Source organism: Schistocerca gregaria, chromosome 2 (genome assembly GCF_023897955.1).
Source record: "Schistocerca gregaria isolate iqSchGreg1 chromosome 2, iqSchGreg1.2, whole genome shotgun sequence".
Lineage (NCBI taxonomy): Eukaryota > Metazoa > Arthropoda > Insecta > Orthoptera > Acrididae > Schistocerca > Schistocerca gregaria.
The window spans coordinates 395,059,809-395,080,109 of NC_064921.1; the positions used below are offsets into that span (position 1 = coordinate 395,059,809).

At 45.8% G+C, this 20,301-nt stretch overlaps 1 protein-coding gene across 1 annotated transcript in view; it reads left to right on the forward strand.

The window, feature by feature from the left end:
* Positions 1-20,301, forward strand: part of LOC126322142 (protein phosphatase PHLPP-like protein) — a 413,563-nt gene that overhangs the window by 296,972 nt on the left and 96,290 nt on the right. Inside the window, exons 7-8 of the mRNA XM_049994260.1 lie at positions 1,110-1,260; positions 14,378-14,518. Coding sequence (XP_049850217.1) covers positions 1,110-1,260; positions 14,378-14,518 — 292 coding nt within the window. The remainder of the gene's footprint in view (positions 1-1,109; positions 1,261-14,377; positions 14,519-20,301) is intronic.

Consider the following 20,301-nt stretch of genomic DNA (forward strand, 5'->3'; position numbering starts at 1 on the left):
CCTCCCTTAGGTGACCCTGAGGACTGGTGTCAGGAAGGTCATCCTGAAAAAGCGTACTCCTTCTTACTAGATGGGATAAACGCTAGGAGAAAGAAGAAAAAGGAAGAGATGCATACTAACCTGGTTTGCAGTCTTTAGATTTTCAGGATGCGGAGACATCTTCTTGTTGCCCAGCATAGGTCTACTGACCAATGTTTTGTTATGTGGCCAATCAGACCATTGTGACAATGAAGTATATCTGACAGTAATCATTCATGCACAGATTGCACTCGAGCAACAGTGTTTTCATCACCTACATCGTTCTCACTATAGATCTATGCTATAGTTGTCTATGAGCGCATTTAAAGGTGGAGTAGTTTATGCATTTGCCAACGACCTTGCCGCAGTGGTAACACCGGTTCCCGTCAGATCATCGAAGTTAAGCGCTCTCGGGCTGGGCTAGCACTTGAATGGGTGATCGTCCGCCGAGCGCTATTGGCAAGCGGGATGCACTCAGTCCTTGTGAGGCAAACCGAGGAGTTACCTGATTGAGAAGTAGAGGCTCCAGTCTCGTAAACTGACGCACTACCGGGAGAGCGGTGTACGGACCACATGTCCCTCCATATGCGCATCCAGTGACACCCTGTGGGCTGAGGATGACACGTCGGCCGGTCGGTACCGTTGGGCCCCCCAAGGCCTGTTCGGACGGAGTTTAGTTTTTAGTTTATGCATTTAGCCAGGATGTTGTAGATGCGAATGTAAACTGCCCTTCTAAACACATCAGTTGAACAGCGTCTACAAGATCGGACAACACCACGTTTATGGTCCTCCCAGACCTGTTACCTTAGTGGAATAAACCTGAGCGCTCTCTCATCAAGGAGGCGGCGCATCTAAGCAATGTCCATGATAGTCAGATCTCAAAACAGACATCACTCCACCAGTTTGAATTTTAAAAATGTACATTATTAAGCACCAATGGAATTAAGTCTTTCTTCAAATTTACTAGCGCTGTGGTGCCCACCCAAAAGAAGTTGACAGATTCACTATTGTGTATTATTATTGCTGCTGCACTGCTAACAAAGGATACATTGACTCACGCCGAATCTATTGTGGTGTGTCTTCTGCTGCAGGCTTCAAGAGCTGCGACTCGACCGCAACCAGCTGGCGGCCCTGCCAGCCTGCCTGTCTCAACTGCCGCGCTTGCGCGCGCTCTGGGCGGCGCACAACCTTCTCTCCGCCCTGCCGCCCTGGCTCTCCACCATGCGCGCGCTCTCCCTCCTGGTAAGTACGTCACAGCCGCTGCTGGCCTGCCTGTCTCAGCTGCTGCAGCTGTGCGCTCTCTGAGCCATGCGCCACCTGCTCTTTACCTTGCTACCCTGTCTCTCCATCATACGTGCACTCACCCTCACAGTCAATACCGCAAAGACACTGTCAGATTGCTTTTTTGAGCAGCCATGCTTGCATGCACTCTGACCTGCACACAACCTGCTGCTCGCTTGGTACCCTTAGCTCTCCACCCCCAGACAAGTACTTCAATGTAAATGCCACTATGGCTGTCGCATTTGTACTTTCATCGAGGTGCACATAATCTGCTCTTCGCCCTGCCACCCTTACCGTCTGTTATGTACACATTCTTCACCCAGGTAAGTATCTCACAGGGCAGGGTTGGTCTGCCTCGGTCAGCTTCAGAATGTGTGTGAAATCCTATGGGACTTAACTGCTAAGGTCATCAGTCCCTAAGCTTACACACTACTTAACCTAAACTGTCCTAAGGACAAACACAAACACCCATGCCCGAGGGAGGATTCGAACCTCCGCCGGGACCAGCCGCACAGTCCACGACTGCAGCGCCCTAGACCGCTCGGCTAGTCCCGCGCGGCTAGGTCAACTTCCATGGCTTAGTGCTCTCTTGGCTGCACACATCCCACTAACGAGCAGGGTCGCGCATTGGTTAGCACACTGGACTCACATTCGGTAGGATAACGATTGAAATCCGCGTCCAGCCACCTGATTTAGGTTTTCTGTGATGTCCGTAAATCGCTTCAGGCAAATGTCAGGATGGTTCCTTTGAAATGGCATGGCTGACTTCATTTTCCATCCTTCCCTAATCCGATGGGACTGAAGACCTCTCTGTTTGGTCCATTCCGTCAAATCAACCAACCAGCATCCCGGTATGATGCGCTCCATCCTGCTGTTCTGACTCTCTACCATGTGCATTTTCTACGTCCTGACAAGAATTTCACGGCCGCTGTTGGCCTCCCAGTCACTTTTATACAGTTAGGGCGTGCACAACCTGATCTCTGCCCAACTGCTCATAACTCTTTACAGTATGCATTCTCTCGCTTTTGGTACGTACTTCAAACCAAATGCTGGCTTGCCTATCTCAGCTACTTGACTTGCACACTCTATTCTGTGCTCTACCTCCTCTCTTCCCTAAATTTCACCTTGTACTCCTCATAAGTACTTCACAGCCACTGCCATTCTGGTTGTGTTAACCAGTTGCACCTACATATGTGTTGGACTGCACGCAGCTTCGTCTCTGCCCTATAGCTTTATCCTTCGTGACAGACATCTCACAGCCACTGCTGGCCTGCCGGTGTCAGCTGCCATACTTCTGAGCCGTCGGGGCTGAGCGAAACTTAATTTTCTCTTCATCCTGCAGCACTGGCTCTCTACAATATGCGTGTTCTCCCTCCTGGTAGGGCATCTCTCTGCCACTCCTGACCTGTCTCAGTTGCCAACCGCTATTCGTCCTACACAACTTGCTCTCCAACTGTTTGCTCCAGTCATCCGTAATGCGCATCGACTTCCTTTTGGTAAATACCTCACCATCAGCCTGTCTGTTACAAATAACACCCTGCTCCCTTAGCTTTCTCCCTTACTGTACGATGTCACTCTTTGTAAGAATCTCAAACCTGCTGCCAGCTAACTTATTAAACCTATACAACTGAGCCAATTTTACTGTGCAGAAAATGGTTCTAATTCACTAACATTTGTGCATATTCTTACACCTAGGAAGATAGTTAAATGACCTTTATATCACACATTAAGTACATAGTAATTCATAAATATTACGGGTGCAGAACTACACTTTATGTCAATGTGACCAGCTGTCAGAAACCTAATTATCTTTTGTGGAGCGAAACGTGCAGGAAGCGAGTAAATGTGGGTTTGGAAGGCACTGACTGGAATATGGAGTCACTCCAGTGCTGTGGTTTCATGGCTGAGGATCCATGGCACGGAGAGCCTGACAGAGGAGGTCCCACAGATTCTCGATTGGGCTTAAATCCGGAGAGTTTGGTGGCCAGGTAAGTCCAGTAAACTCATATGGTGCTCTTCAGACAATGAGAATTTCGTATAGTGTGAAGCATTTGTCTGCCTCATTCTTATGCAAAATGGAGTTGCTTAGGTTCAAAGGAAGGAAGATGAGGCTTTGGTGTTCCATTAGTGTTGAGTTCATTACAGACAGAGATCAATGTTTACGAAAGAAATAGCTAGAGCCGTTTCCAAAGTAAACATCCCAGTAGTCATTTAAACGGTTTGAGGAAACCACAGAAATTCTAACTATGAATGGTGGTGTGGTGGGATACTAAGTCAAGTGACTGACCATTTTGACACATAACATACACAGTTATACAGATACGAGGAGGAATGGAAAATTAATGAGTTGGTATAAAATCGAGACCACGGAGGGCATGCGGAAGCAGAAAATGGGGCAGAACACTTGTCACTTTAGGGATAATGCGTTTAACTTTAGCACAGACCGATAACGACGAATAGCATTTTTGGACATGGTTAATGTTAGGTGGTTGAAGATCTTAGAACTGTTAGCATCTGTTCAAAATGGTTCAAATGGCTCTGAGCACTATGGGACTTAACTTCTGAGTTCATCAGTCCCCTAGAACATAGAACTACTTAAACCTAACTAACCTAAGGACACCACACACATCCATGCCCGAGGCAGGATTCGAACCTGCAAACGTAGCGGTCACGCGGTTCCAGACTGTAGCGCCTGGAACCGCTCGGACACCCTGGCCGGCGTTAGCATCTGTGTTGTGAATTCTGAGGCTTGTGCTTAATAGTAAGGAAGAGAGTGTTCCTGAGCATTGTACAATTCAGGATTAGAACAAATTTGGAACCAGTGATTTTGTATTTTGAGGTGGAAATCATGACGACAGGATCTGCATTTTGTTTAGCCAAATGACAAGGATTTCACTTCCTTTGAGTTGATTTACGGTTTTTATCTGTTTCAAAGCCGGGCTATGAAATTTAGTTATTAGTCACTGTAGCCACAATATCGGCTTGTAGTAGTTGTACAGTTCAGGCGAACAGTCCAACATAGGACGATAGGCTCAGGGAAAGTAGCTCCAAGATAAGCAATGAAAATGCAAAAGAATAACTTTTTAGATAAATGAGAAGTAATTCCATAGCCGGTCTTTTGAGGAAGGGATTCTGCCACGGGTTGCATGGATATGAAGTAGAGCACAGCACAGATGGTGCCGCGGTGGTCATGTGACGCAGGGAAGCATACCCCGTCCCTGAGTCGCCAATAGCACTCAACCGTCATCAACTGTCAGTGGCAAGGAGGCTCGTCATTTTATTCGTGTCCATACTTGATGCAACAGGAAAGCAACCTTCTCCATAAAGATCAACACCGTAAATGATGATGATCTTCATACCAAACACTAAATTCTCAAACAGAGTTAAGGCAGCCGGCCGTGGTGACCGAGCGTTTCTAGGCGGAACCGCGCGACTGCTACGGTCGCAGGTTCGAATCCTGCCTCGGGCATGGATGTGTTCGATGTCCTTAGGTTGGTTAGGTTTAAGTAGTTCTAAGTTATAGGGGACTAATGACCTCAGATGTTGAGTCCCATAGTGCTCGGAGCCACTTGAACCATTTGAAGAGTTAGGGCGTAGAGTCAGTTTATCAAATTTGATTACTTAAAGGAACAGCCTGGTTCATCCGCCCTCTGCCCCTTATCTCCTCTTCCTTAGAGTCTTTTCTTGGGATACTCCCCCCTATTTAAACGGTCTTAATTTTCTAAGAAACTCTAACAATTTTAAGAGTTCTTTAATTCTATATGTAATTTTTGTAAATGGTTCACGATAGATTCTAGGTTTTTACCCTTGTGTCTGTAAGTTATCCACTTGACAGTCGCAATTTTTATTAGTACGTTATCTTTGTTCGCCTGGTTCACAACCATTTCCTTAAAGTTTATCGGCGGCTATTCACGCTTCCACACATGTGCCGCTCTCCGCGTGCACATATTTTGATATCCAGTCAGTCCGTGTAAGGGTGTATGGCGGCTGCAGCGTTCCATTACGGTGCGGCTACACCTGGTGTAATGTTTACTCTATACTTTCTCACCCCCCCCCCCCCTCCCATCTCTCTCTCTCTCTCTCTCTCTCTCTCTCTATCTCTCTATCTCTCTCTTTCCTTCTTACCGGTGCGTTCTTAATCTTTCCGCATGTCCCATTTCTTCATAGGTTCTAGTTTCGTCCGTAACTGTTGCTTTTTGCGAAATTCCCCAAATTTTAAAGAAAGAGGTGGGATCAGGTAGTAAAAATAGCCTGACCACATGATGTAAGTTTCGGTCTTCAGTACACTTTTTGTCCCTGTCGTATGGTCTTTCTATAAAATTATTTACGGCTTTTTTCTTGTTTTTATTCAGGTTTGCACCCGAAGATGTAATTTAAAATTTCGAAACAGATCGTGCCTTTATTAAAGGATTTACAACAGCAGCAGTCGTTTTTATTCAACATGTAGGAGTTTTGCTGTAAACTCTGAATGAATCACAACAAGTAGATGAATCTTTAAACTGCTACATTGTCGTATCACATTAGTGTAACCAATTGTCAGAAGCCTAATTAACCGCATTTTGCAGCGCAGTACGTACAGGAAGAGAGTCAGCAAGGTTCTGGAAGATCCCGACTTCAGTACCGGCCGGCCGCGGTAGCCGTGCGGTTCTGGCGCTGCAGTTTGAAACCGCGGGGCTGCTACGGTCGCAGGTTCGAATCCTGCCTCGGGCATGGGTGTGGGTGATGTCCTTAGGTTAGTTAGGTTTCAGTAGTTCTAAGTTCTAGAGGACTTATGACCTAAGATGTTGAGTCCCATAGTGCTCAGAGCCATTTGAACCATTTTTTCAGTACCGTGGCTATCTGCGCTAGGCTTCACGGTTGAGGATCAATGACACGAACAGCCACATCGAGGTGGTCCCACGGGTTCTTGATTGGATTTGAATCCGGGGAGTTTGGTGGCCATGGTAGTAATGTAAACTCATCCTGGTGCTCTTCGAACCACGCACGTGGACTGTGAGCTGTGTGACACGTTGCATTGACCTGCTGGTGAATGCCACCGTGCCGAAGAAAAACACATTGCATGCAGGGATCGACATGGTCCCCAAGGAAAGACGCATAGCCGGCCGCTGTGACCGAACGGTTCTAGGTGCTTTATCCGGCACCACGCTGCTGCTACGGTCGCAGGTTCGAATCCTGCCTCGGACATGGATGTGTGTGTTGTCCTTAGGTTAGTTAGGTTTCAGTAGTTCTAAGATCTAGGGGACTGATGACCTCAGCAGTTAAGTCCCATAGTGCTCAGATCCATTTGAACTTTTTTTTTTTTTTGAACCATTTGAAAGACGCATAGTTGTGTTGATCTACTGTGCCTTCCAGAAAGACGATCCGACCGTTTGAGCATAAAACGTGGTTCATCTGAAAATGTCACCTGTCGCCACCCAGTGGGTGTCCAGTTGCGGCACTAACGTACAATTTCGATCATTCGTCGCTAATGAACTGCAGTCGTCTTGGGTGCACGAACCTAGCACCTGCTACGAAGGCCCATACGCTCCAACGTTCGCTGAACAGTTGTTGAGAAGACATTGCTGGTAGCCCTTGGTTCAACAGTTGCAGATAGCGCCATTTTGGCATGCACTGTGTACTTATCCACGGTGGCAGGTGAACTGTTTACAAATTTAGCCATTGCGGAAGTGCTTCCACCCTTTGCCCGAAAGTCAATGATCATGCTCTTTTGGGCGTCGGATAAATCGGTCCGTTTCTGCTTTGCGACAGGGACTGCGCTGTTTTTCGCGTCCCCCCCCCCCCCCCTTCCGCGCCCTTCCCGCCGTCTGTGTGTGGTAATTGCACGTTTATCTCGAACACCGGTGATGATCAAATTAATTTAGTGGATCACTTAAGAAGTTTCTGGCTCATAGACAAAAAAAAAATGGCTCTGAGCACTATGGGACTCAACTGCTGTGGTCATTAGTCCCCAAGAACTTAGAACTACTTAAACCTAACTAACCTAAGGACATCACACACACCGACGCCCGAGGCAGGATTCGAACCTGCGACCGTAGCAGTCGCACGGTTCCGGACTGCGCGCCTAGAACCGCGAGACCACCGCGGCCGGCGGCTCATAGACATTTATATGATAAGTAGACCTTTACACTGCTTCGCGGTACAACAGAGAAAAAACAGAAAAAACTAAAGAAAAAAGAAACACTGATAGTTACAACATTAACAGTACTGGAGGTGGGTGACGTAATATGAAATGCAAGAAATTAAGGTGTCTTCAGTTACTGTTTAATGTCACTTGATAGCTATGTTATTAGAAACATTGCTCTTGTAGGAGTAGGTAACTTTCCGTAAAGTACAGGTCAGAAATTTTCAGGACGTAATTTATTTTATTCACAATATAAAAATATTGCCCCTAGCTGTGGTGCATGCAGTGTGGTGTAGTGGTCAGCGTCACTGGTGGGCGTGCTGAGGGTCGCCACTGAAAACCCGACCACCATCTATTAGTTGTTATTTAGCTTATATAATCGCCGGAAAGTTCTTGAAGTATCTTATGTTTTCAGTGTTTATGTATGCTGAAATATTCGATGTGCTTACAAGTACTACCATTCTGGAATATTCGTTGTCTGTACATATAAATAGTTGCCTTCTCTGTGCAATAGTTCTGTTCTGGCTGTACGTTGCTGTCAGTAATGAACGTGCTGTCGTGTTAAGTGTTGTATTTCACTGACGACCCAGATTTCGTATTTCGACTTGAGTGTAGTTACGACTTGCTGAGATGCTGGGTATTTCAAAACGTCTGTATCACGTCGCTCCAATTAGGCAATGTAAAAGCCGACGTCTACATGGGCAGCAACCAAAATACAAACAGTACACCGTTCCCACGGTCCACCTATTCGGGAGACCAATTGATTCCGCCGGCCGGGGTCGCTGAGCGGTTCTAGGCGCTACAGTCTGGAACCGCGGGACCGCTACGGTTGCAGGTTCGAATCCTGCCTCGGGCATGGATGTGTGTGATGTCGTTAGGTTAGTTAGGTGTAAGTAGTTCTAAGTTCTAGGGGACTGATGTCCTCAGCTGTTAAGTCCCATAGTGCTCAGAGCCATTTGAACCATTTTTGAACCAGTGGATTCCGAGCCATCAGTAAGTCAGTTGTATATCAGACATGCATCAGCGAACTCCGGAGATCATGGTCAAAACCCGACGAAATGGCTGGAAGGATTCGACCGAGTCACCAAATACAACAGGTTGGGTGACATGATGTGTTTGCCAAATGTGTACTTCTACTTGAACAGAGCAGCCGAACATTGGTTCAAGAATGACGAACAGAAGCTCAATAGCTGGGATAAATTCCAGGTTGGACAGGAGAAAACATTTGGCGACAATCAACGGCGTCCGCTTAGTGCTGAAATAGGGACCAACGTCACTGGAAACCGATACAGCCCTACGTACGGAATGTTTTGGCCCTACGCCACATCGTGAATATGAATGTGACGCAAGCGGAAAAACCTCACTCTTGATGAAGGGAGTAGCAGACGACATGAACCAAGTTCTGTGGGTAAAGGATGTCACAACGACAGAAGAACTTATCAAGTGGTGCCAGCGAATCGAGAAAATGCAACAGAAAAGAAGAGTACGAGAGAGATGTGACCAAGTGCCCAATGTGGTACTTCTGACAGTTGTAGAAGACCACCATTACTTCGCCTTCCTCATGTGCCACTTAGTAAGAGAAAAGAAACAGTAGAGTATGGCAGCCAGAAATTTCGGACTGAGCACATAAGAATAGCAGCCTTGAATGTCAGCATTATACCTCTGGAGGAAACAGAGAATGTAGAGGATCAGATGTATAGATCTTTAGCACCGATCTCCGCCACCAGCCGAACGTGCGTGTAGCATGGACTCGGCGAGCTCGGATTTAGACCGCCGCCATCAAACTAGAACCCAGCAATTGACCAACGCAGGTACAACCCACTCCCACGCCAAGTAGAACGACCCACATAAGAGGAAACATTTGGAGGACAGAGGACAACACGCCGGTGTGTTGCTACTATGGATACCCTAGGCACGTTGGACGCTACAGCAGAGAAAGAAGGCCAGTTTTCGACCACTGCTACGCCACCAGGCGTCAACCATCACAACAGTTCTATTCACGTCAGTCAGCTGCAAATGATTGTAGTCTAGCTGTGGGACTGAGCCTATCGCCGTACGACGTCGCTCCCGAACACGCCGTAGGTACTCCTCGTTGCTGTACAGAGCTACAAGCCTCTCTCCCAACCACCGACTTCAAGAAAACTAAGCCAGGCGACCATCTATGGAGGTGATGCGAATACTGCATAGACAACAGTCACCAAGGTGTCAAAAAGTCTTGTCGACCTCATTATCGACGCCCAACCTGTCCAGGGACCTAGTCGATTCAGGGGAGTCCTTTTCTGTAATGTCCGATGCTTGTCGTCGTCAGCTAAACAAGCCTGTGTTCCGTGATACGAAAGCGATCATGTTGAAAGTAGCAAGTGGGACATATATCTAGTTGAGAGGAACATGTACTGCAAGAACTATCAATGACGGAATTTGTCATTTTATCAGAATATAGTCACAATCGTATTCTTAGATGGGACTTATTGCAGGCATCATAAACAGTCACATACACTGGGATATCAGAGCTCCAGACTACATCTACATCTACATCCATATTCCGCAAGCCACCTGACGGTGTGTGGGGGAGGGTACCCTGAGTACCTCTATCGGTTCTCCCTTCTATTCCAGTCTCGTATTGTTCGTGGAAAGAAGGATTGTCGGTATGCTTCTGTGTGGGCTCTAATCTCTCTGATTTTATCCTCATGGTCTCTTCGCAAGATATACGTAGGAGGGAGCAATATACTGCTTGACTCTTCGGTGAAGGTATGTTCTCGAAACTTTAACAAAAGCCCGTAAAAAGCGTCTCTCCTGCACAGTCTTCCACTGGAGTTTATCTATCATCTCCGTAACGCTTTCGCGATTACTAAATGATCCTGTAACGAAGCGTGCTGCTCTCCGTTGGATCTTCTCTATCTCTTCTATCAACCCTATCTGGTACGGATGCCACACTGTTGAGCAGTATTCAAGCAGTGGGCGAACAAGCGTAGTGTAACCTACTTCCTTTGTTTTCGGATTGCATTTCCTTAGGATTCTTCCAATGAATCTCAGTCTGGCATCTGCCTCAGTGAACTTCCGATGTCATCCACAAGGTCATTTATACATACTGTGAATAGCAACGGTCCTATGACACTCCCCTGCGGCACACCTGAAATCACTCTTACTTCGGAAGACTTCTGTCCATTGAGAATGACATGCTGCGTTCTGTTATGTAGGAACTCCTCAATCCAATCACACAATTGGTCTGATAGTCCGTATGCTCTTACTTTGTTCATTAAACGACTGTGGGGAACTGTGTCAAACGCCTTGCGGAAGTCAAGAAACACGGCATCTACCTGTGAACCCGTGTCTATGGCCCTCTGAGTCTCGTGGACGAATAGCGCGAGCTGGGTTTCACACGACCGTCTCTTTCGAAACCCATTCCGATTCCTACAGAGTAGATTTCTAGTCTCCAGAAAAGTCATTATACTCGAACATAATACGTGTTCTAAAATTCTACAACTGATCGACGTTAGAGATATAGGTCTATGGTTCTGCTCATCTGTTCGACGTCCCTTCTTGAAAACGGGGATGACCTGTGCCCTTTTCCAATCCTTTGGAACGCTTCGCTCTTCTAGAGACGAACGTAAACCAACAAGTACACATAACAAAGATTGCTCCGGGCAGCTGTTTGCCATTGAAGACGTTGTTGTCCCGTCTTCATCAACAAGACGAGTTTCAGTCATCAGTCCAGATGGTTAATTAAATTATGAAGCTTTTGTCAATAGCAAAAAGCAACTCAGCATAAAATAAATTTGCATGCCAGCGACGATCATAAGCATTGTAGGTGGTCAAGGGTAACGTCGGATCGTCACGAGTAGCCACAACTCATCCCTAAAGATATGTGCATAGGCGCAGCTGAACGAGTCCAGCGAGGACAGCTTAGTGCCAACGACGAAGAGTCATGCTCTGCTGCCACTAAAGACAACGCATGGGAGGAAGCTACTATCGAACCGCCAATATGTTCTGGCCTGAGCGAGGAACAACGCTGGCGAGTAAAAGCCAGTCTGTGTCAATTTTTGGATGTTTTCAAATCTATAGTGGAGAATAAATAGACGGATAACTCCACAGTGAAAAACCATATCAACAATGGTGATCATCCACCAATTAACCATCGGCCATATTGTGTGTCGCCGGCTGAACAACGTAAAACCTGGGAGCTAGTGGAGAAGATGCTGCAAGATGACGTCACTGAACCTTCAGAGAGTCCCTGGTCCCCTCCTGTGGCCCTTGTGATGGAGAAGGATGGCACACGGCGTTTCTCTCCCAACTACCGACGACTGAATAAAATCACGAAAGAAGATGCCTACCCACTGCCGCTCATTAAGGACACTCTAGATTGCTTGAATGTAGTAAAGTATTTCTCAACTATGGACATGAGGACAAGCTATTGGAATATTGAGAATGACGAGGCTGACGGGTACAGTACTACCTTCATGACCCCTGACGGCCTCTATGAGTTCGAAGCTATGCTGTATGGACTACGTAATTCTCCAATCACCTTCGAACTTATGATGTACAACCTGCTTCGAGACCTTAAATGAACGAAGTGTCTTTGGTATCTGGATGACACTGTCGTTTTTTGAAGACATTTCAAGAAAATCTAAACCACATGGCAACCATGTTGAAGTATGTGCATATCTCACCCGATTCCGAAAAAAGTGAATGGTGATGGTGATAAAGTCTTTACAGATCCAGAGAAAATAAGGTCACATGTTTTCCGACTCGTTGGTACATTTGCAATTTGAGAACTTTCCTTTGAATGTGCTCGTACTGCTACTTCTGTACCAGTAAACGTCTCTTTCAAGAACTACTGCAGGAAGACTGCAAATTTTCCTCGGGCAAGGCGTACGAAACCTCTTTCCTTGTCCTTAAGGAAGCGCTAACAACTTCTCCAGTTCCAGCACTGTATGAGGAAAAAGACAAGATAGAACTTGGGGAATGATATGACGCTTCCTGGCAGATGCAAACTGTGTGTTGGACCGAGACACGAACTCGGGACCTTTGCCTTTCGCGGGAAAGTGCTCCACCAACTGAGCTCCCCCAGTACGACTCACGACTCGTCCCCACAGCTTTACAGGAAGAGCACTTTCCCACAAAAAGCAAAGGTCCCGAGTTCGAGTCTCGTTCCGGCACACAGTTTTAATCTCCCAGGGGGTTTCAAGATAGAACTTCACACTGACGCTAGAAAGCCTGGGATAGAGCTGTTCTGGTACATGCTCAGGAAGGTACTGAAAAGGTGATAGCTTATGGTCACTAAATTCAACATGAACTTTTCTGCAGCCGAGAAAAAGTGCATTTTAGTTGCTCAGGCCATCAACAAATTCTGGCCCTCTGCATTTGGCAAATCATTCACCATTGTGACGGAACACCATTCTCTATGCTGCCTGAGTAATATGAAAGATCCGTCAGATCGACTAGTTGGTTGGGCACTGAATTTCAAGCTTTGCAAAAGCGGACACAAACACAAGCATTCCCATTACATTTCAAGAAACACATCAGCGTGGGTGGACTCTCAGACATTGCTGCCTTATTTTCAAAATGTTCAAATGTGTGTGAAATCTTATGGGACTTAACTGCCAAGGTCATCAGTCCCTAAGCTTACACACTACTCCATGTATTGGTATTCATCTTATATCCCCCTTTCAAAAAGCTGTCTATTCCGTTTAGCTGCTCTTTAATGTCTTCTGCTGCGTCTGGAAGAAGTACAACATAACCGGCAAACGTGAAACTTATTATGTAATATCACTAGTTACAGTTACATTTTCAGCAAGTACATCAAGTCCTTTCATCCAAACATGTATTTTTTCGTCATTACTAACTTTTCTACAAGAGCGTGTGTACAATGTAAATGGCACATTACTACAAACATAACTAGCTCTACTCTGCGTCTTCGGATCAATTCCACAATGCCAAGTCTTGTAAGCAATAACATCTCTGTCGGGAAAGATTCAAGTCCAGGAAGTGAAGCGTTTTCACAACGAACGATGGCTAGGGTAAACCAACCACTACCAGAATTTCCAGTAGAATCTCTGTCGGTTCCAAGTCCAGAAAATGAAGCGTTTTCACAACGAACGATGGCTAGGGTACACCAACCACTACCAGAATTTCCAGTAGAATCTCTGTCGGTTCCAAGTTTAGAAAGTGAAGCGTTTTCACAACGAACGATGGCTAGGGTACACCAACCACTACCAGAATTTCCAGTAGAATCTCTGTCGGTTCCAAGTCCAGAAAGTGAAGCGTTTTCACAACGAACGGTGGCTAGGGTAAACCAACCACTACCAGAATTTCCAGTAGCGACGTCGAGAATAAAATTAACATTGCAGCCACAGAAGAATATAGGTCCATTTAATATGACTGTTTGGGCAGTTTCATTCCCTCCAAATTTACTTTCGAGGCCAAGAATGTGTTTGTAAACAGGCACGTGGTGGCAACGTTGACGATACACACGTCGACGAGGCATAGCGCTTCAATGCTGATGCAGACAGAGCTCACAGCGGAATGGTTCCGCTGGCGTGCACTGCCCGCTTATATAGGAGAGGAGTGACCTTGATTACGTAACGCGCTGATAACGGACTTTAGACTATGCAGACAGCAGCCAGAGTGGCTTATCCCGAACGCGCGCCGCATACTTATTATTTATTCTCCGTGACTTTAATTCCTACTCCAAATTTTTCTTTGGGTTCCTTTACTGCTTGTTCAAAGTACATATTGAATAACATCGGCATAGGGTACGACCACTGCTTTCCTTTCATACCCTTCGACTCTCATAACTGCCGTCTTGTCTCTGTCCGAAACACTGCTGTATCTGTTGCAAAAAAAGTAATTAATTGTATTTTCTTTTTTTCTGGATGATGCTCGGCTCTCGTATAAATGAGAGACTTATTGTGAGCTGTACAGATGAAGTTGAGTTTAGACGGTCTGGTTTTCCTGCAGGACGTGCAGGGCAACCGCGTGGAGGGCGTGGGCCGGTCCAGCGGCGGAGACGCGCTCCAGCAGCAGCAGCAGCAGCAGCTGGGCCGCCTGGTGCTCAGGGAGAACCTGCTCAAGGGCCGCATCGTGCTCGCCGACTACGGGGTGAGTTACAGCGCAGCTAATGTGGGAACAACAGAGGCAGGTATAGCAGCAGCAAAGCGAGTTTTTGTTACCTTCTGTCCAGAACACTATTCCAACGAAATCGTGATATAGTCAGACGAATCTTCTGAGTAGACTTGTGACATCAGTTATTCAAATAGGGTTGGGAAACGCATGTTTTTCTGTGAATCTCTGGCGTTCGACTTTAAGACCCTCCCACATTCAGCGAACACTAAAAGACGGTGGAGATTTTAATCAGATTATTTTGGGATGTACTAAAGGCGCATCGCACCAAAATAAACTGTTGGGAAACTTTGTAAAAGTGCGGATTCCCTTGCTAACAAATATTAAAACACTAATTAGTCACAACAACCTGTGAAATATCATCGGTTTGTTCGGGTGCCTCAGGCATGGATGTGTGTGATGTCCTTAGGTTAGTTAGGTTTAAGTAGTTCTAAGTTCTAGGGGACTAATGACCACAGCAGTTGAGTCCCATAGTGCTCAGAGCCATTTCTTCGGGTGCCAGTCCACAGATTCGATGTGATATCTGGGCATTAAAACCAATTTTAATGCCCATCGTACATCGTTAAATTCCTTATCAGCTGAAATTTATTGCATAATAAGTTAACTTTTTGTTCTGCCTTACGGCAGGTCTTGTCATGAGGGAAGCCTCGTCAGAGAGGTCCATCGAATGAGCGTCGAGGGAAGTATTCCAATGGTGGTTTCCCGTTGCCTTCCACTGATGATGATGATGAAATGGTAATGAGGACAACACAACAACCAATGTCTGAGCAGAGAAAATCTCCGATACAGCCAGGACTCGAACCCGGGCCCCTTAGCATGACAGACTGCCACGCTGACCACTCAGCTATCGGGGCGGACTATTGTATAATAATGGCCAGTAATTAAATGTGATACAGAACATAATAAAATTCATTTGTATAAAGAATTTGACAGCCTACGATTGACATTTAAAATACTTTTTATTAATCAGAAAATCTAAATTAACAGTTCAATAGCACGAAGCCTGCAAGGAGAGGACACAAATCTCTCAGCTATCATATAGTAACACTTGTGAGTTTATATATAAATTTTAATGTACATTTTTAAAATTCAAACTGGTGGAGTGATGTCTGTTTTGAGATCTGACTATCATGGACATTGCTTAGATGCGCCGCCTCCTTGATGAGAGAGCGCTCAGGTTTATTCCACTAAGGTAACAGGTCTGGGAGGACCATAAACGTGGTGTTGTCCGATCTTGTAGACGCTGTTCAACTGATGTGTTTAGAAGGGCAGTTTACATTCGCATCTACAACATCCTGGCTAAATGCATAAACTAAAAACTAAACTCCGTCCGAACAGGCCTTGGGGGGCCCAACGGTACCGACCGGCCGACGTGTCATCCTCAGCCCACAGGGTGTCACTGGATGCGCATATGGAGGGACATGTGGTCCGTACACCGCTCTCCCGGTCGTATGTCAGTTTACGAGACCGGAGCCGCTACTTCTCAATCAGGTAACTCCTCGGTTTGCCTCACAAGGACTGAGTGCATCCCGCTTGCCAATAGCGCTCGGCGGACGATCACCCATTCAAGTGCTAGCCCAGCCCGAGAGCCCTTAACTTCGATGATCTGACGGGAACCGGTGTTACCACTGCGGCAAGGCCGTTGGCAAATGCATAAACTACTCTACCTTTAAATGCGCTCATAGACAACTATAGCATAGATCTACAGTGAGAACGATGTAAGTGATGAAAACACTGTTGCTCGAGTGCAATCTGTGCATGATTGATTACTGTCAGATATACTTCATTGTCACAATGGTCTGATTGGCCACATAACAAAACATTGGTCAGTAGACCTATGCTGGGCAACAAGAAGATGTCTCCGCATCCTGAAAATCTAAAGACTGCAAACCAGGTTAGTATGCATCTCTTCCTTTTTCTTCTTTTTCCTAGCGTTTATCCCATCTAGTAAGAAGGGGTACGCTTTATCAGGATGACCTTCCTGAAACCAGTCCTCAGGATCACCTAAGGGAGGAGAGACGGATGTGCTATCTATCTGTCTATCTGAGAATCATGTAACTTCGTTCTGTATGTTACAGTATTTTAAATGTTTATATTTACTTGCGACCTTGAGATGTGGCAGTGACATGGTATTTTCCTGTCCACCCTCATTTCTGAACGTAATATTACGTAATCTACATGGTCTAGTCACGTTAATATGACCACCGTCTATGGTTCAAATGGCTCTGAGCACTATGGGACTTAAAATCTGAGGTCATTAGTCCCCTAGACTTAGAACTACTTAAACCTAGCTAACCTAAGGACAGCACACACATCCATGCCCGAGGCAGGATTCGAACCTGCGACCGTAGCAGCAGCGCGGTTCCGGACTGCCGCGCCTAGAACCGCTCGGCCACAACGGCCGGCTAAAATTAAACTGTCATCACTAACCTTGATAAGCAATTGCAACGGCTGTATCGTTCCCAGCAGCCGGCCGTTGTGGCCGAGCAGTTCTACGCGCTTCAGTCCGGAACCACGAGGCTGCTACGGTCGCAGGTTCGAGTCCTGCCTCGGGCATGGCTCTGTGTGATGTCCTTAGGTTAGTTAGGTTTACGTAGTTCTAAGTCTAGGGGACTGATGACCTCAGATGTTTAGTCGCATAGTGCCTAGAGCCTTTTGAACCATTTTGTACCCAACAAAATCCAATAAAATTACGAGTATAAGCACCATTTTCTGCTCCTCTTTGTTCTCTCTGAATGATTTCTGTGACACACATTGTGGAGGAAAACATCTCAATAATAAGACTAGAGCAGGATCGGGCGCCCCGAATCGAGTAAACGTTTCCAAATATCCATCCCCCGGAAGTATACCGCTGCAGAGCTAAGGACATACAACGGTAGCCATTAGAGATCAGAAATGAACTCATACCCGCTTTAAACTCGCCAGCGAGTCTTGTGGTACCATCTCCGAACTCGCAATCTCCGTAGACTCGACTCTTGAGTGTCCGCGGCTGCCCACTCGCCCCTGAGTCTGTTGGATACAAGTGAAGTCGACTCGCTCAGGAAGGAGAGCGAGTACGCGAGTTCGCAAATATAACCGCAGATCCGCGGCAATCCCGCCACATACGCGACCATTCTCAATTTCCGCCATTAAACTGTAAATTACTATTTATTTATTTCACACAACCATGATTTCAGCTTTAGAGCTATTCTCAAGTGCAAGTTGAAATGGCACAAAATGTTTGCCTAAATGAGAGAAGCAAGTTATGTAACAATGTAATGACTGCCCAGTTAGCAGTGAATATTGTTTCTGTTTATACTCGTACATATATTTACATAGACGAACCTTTTTCGAAGACTACTGTAAATTTATTGTAATATTTTCTGTCCATTAAAAGAGTGTCTATCAATTACATTGTCTTATACACCCTTTAGGGTCGTTTTCTGCCAATGAAGGCGAAATAAACAAGAACACAACCATTTTGTTTGTATGATTCGAAATTTTGTATGTTTTTTGTCCGAAGCGTGGCGCGTGGCCTATAGCGTGAAACTTATTCTAGATCAATTGAACAAATGTGCAACAGTGTACTTTGCATCAATTAATTTTCGTCTTACACCCTCCACAGTCTCACAAAACACACATAGCACTTCATGTCATCTGATCCCGATAGTCGGTCGCTTCGCCAAGTCACTGCCACTTCACAGCAGCAAGATCGTGTACTCATTTTGCGTACTAAGAAGTTACGAACAACCTTACATTGCTGCATGCTTCAGTAAGGGAGAACAAGTAGACGAGTATGAAGCGACCGCAGCGCCACAGTTCTCAGACTCGGCATACACGCGGAACAACAGCGCCTGGATTTGTGAAGTATGCAACCCGAACATCACACTCGTACTCGCTCCGTTTCTATCTCCAGTAGGCATACAGCGTAGAGGGCGCGGAAATTTGTACAGAAAACTAGCGAGTTTGACTTTGTACAACGGTGCATTTCTGTCACATAAACCTTGTGCCGTGTTATTCTGCTGACGCTGTCAACTTTGTAGCGATATTGGAGGCAAGAATGACGATCATACACTGAAAAAATGCGATGTGAGAAAAAAGAGCGTTTAAAATTTAGTTTCACCATTGTCTTACTTCGCACTTACTCACCTACTCCACCTGTTAGAATAAATGTTTGTTGACGTACTCTGTACATTAACAAAAATTAAAATATGGTACGTTTATTTATACATACTATAAAATTAATGTACATGTATTTTTATGTATATATGATCCTCATCTCGTTCTGAGCCGCTGAACCAATTTCAATCAAACTTGGTACACGTGCCACATACTGTCTGGAAAGAATCGTTGTGGTGTTAAGAACCTTATACCTGCCAAAGGGTGGCGATGTGGGTGAAAAAGCACTGTAGCCACGACGCGCGAATTCCCACACTTTATTCATCCTGTATTGGAGAATGATAGCAACCCGCCAGGTTAGACGAGAGCGCTAATGCGCTCCTTCCTGGACTCGGGTAGGCGCGCCGGTCCCGGATCGAATCCGCTCGGTGGATTACCGACGAGGGCCGGTGTGCCGGCTAGCCGGGATGTGGTTTTTAGGCAGTTTACCACATCTCACTAGGTGAATACCGAGCTGGTCCCCATTTACCGCCTCAGTTACGCGACTCGCAGGCATCTGAACACGCTCACACTATTCCATGGATTACACTACACGCAGACAGCTGGGGTACACTAATTCCATCCCAGGTGTATGGGGTGGCGACAGGAAGGGCATCCGGTCACCCCTTAACATTAACCTTGCCAAATCCGATCCTAACCATGCCGACCCTGCGAAACCGCGGAATAAAGGCGCAAGCTAAAGAAGAAGAAGAAGAATTTGAGAGTGAGAGCACTTAATGACTTGCAAAAAATTCACACATGAAACTTCCTGGCAGATTACAACTGTGTGCCGGACCGAGACTCGAACTCGGGACCTTTGCCTTCCGCGGGCAAGTGTTCTATCAACTGAGCTACCCAAGCATGACTCACGCCCCGTCCTCACAACTTTATTTCTGCCAGTACCTCATCTCCTACCTTCCAAACTTTACAGAAACTACCCTGCAAGGAGATAAACTGCAAGGCTGTCATACATTTTCTGAATATTCCTTTTGAACTATGAATTCTGTGAAAATATTCCGTATCTTTCTAACTATGCTCTCTACTAAAGTTATATACTTGATAGATTAAGCAGTTTATTCTAGTCTAGATTACTGATGGCAAGACAACAAATTTTGCACCAGCTGAATAGAACAGAAATCGTTTAAGTAATAAAACAATTGATCTCTCAACTGGATATGGTGTCGCTACGAACGGCGTTCGTTAAAATTATTAGGCGGCATTTCGCCACTAATCTTCAGCATTGCAAAGGTCACGGATGGTCTTGACACATTTGCATTACGTATTTTAAGGCTATTGGAAGCGTATTACAGCACTAAGAAGGTAGGAGACGAGATAGTAGCGGAAATAAGACTATGAGGACGGTGTTTGGGTATCTCAGTTAGTGCCGGCACTGTAGAACAGCGAGTTCGGTCATAGGACTGGCTGCCCTCCGTAATTTAAAAAAAAAAAAAATTAAAAGTGAGTGAAGTATCTAACCATCAACCTGAATGGATGTCACGTGACGTCCGCACAGACCAAAAGATGAGAACATAACTATTTAAAAAAGAAAAGAAGAGATTGGTAAAGACATGCCCACGAAAGGCAAATGTCCCGAGTTCGAGTTTGGATCCGACACTCAGTTTCAA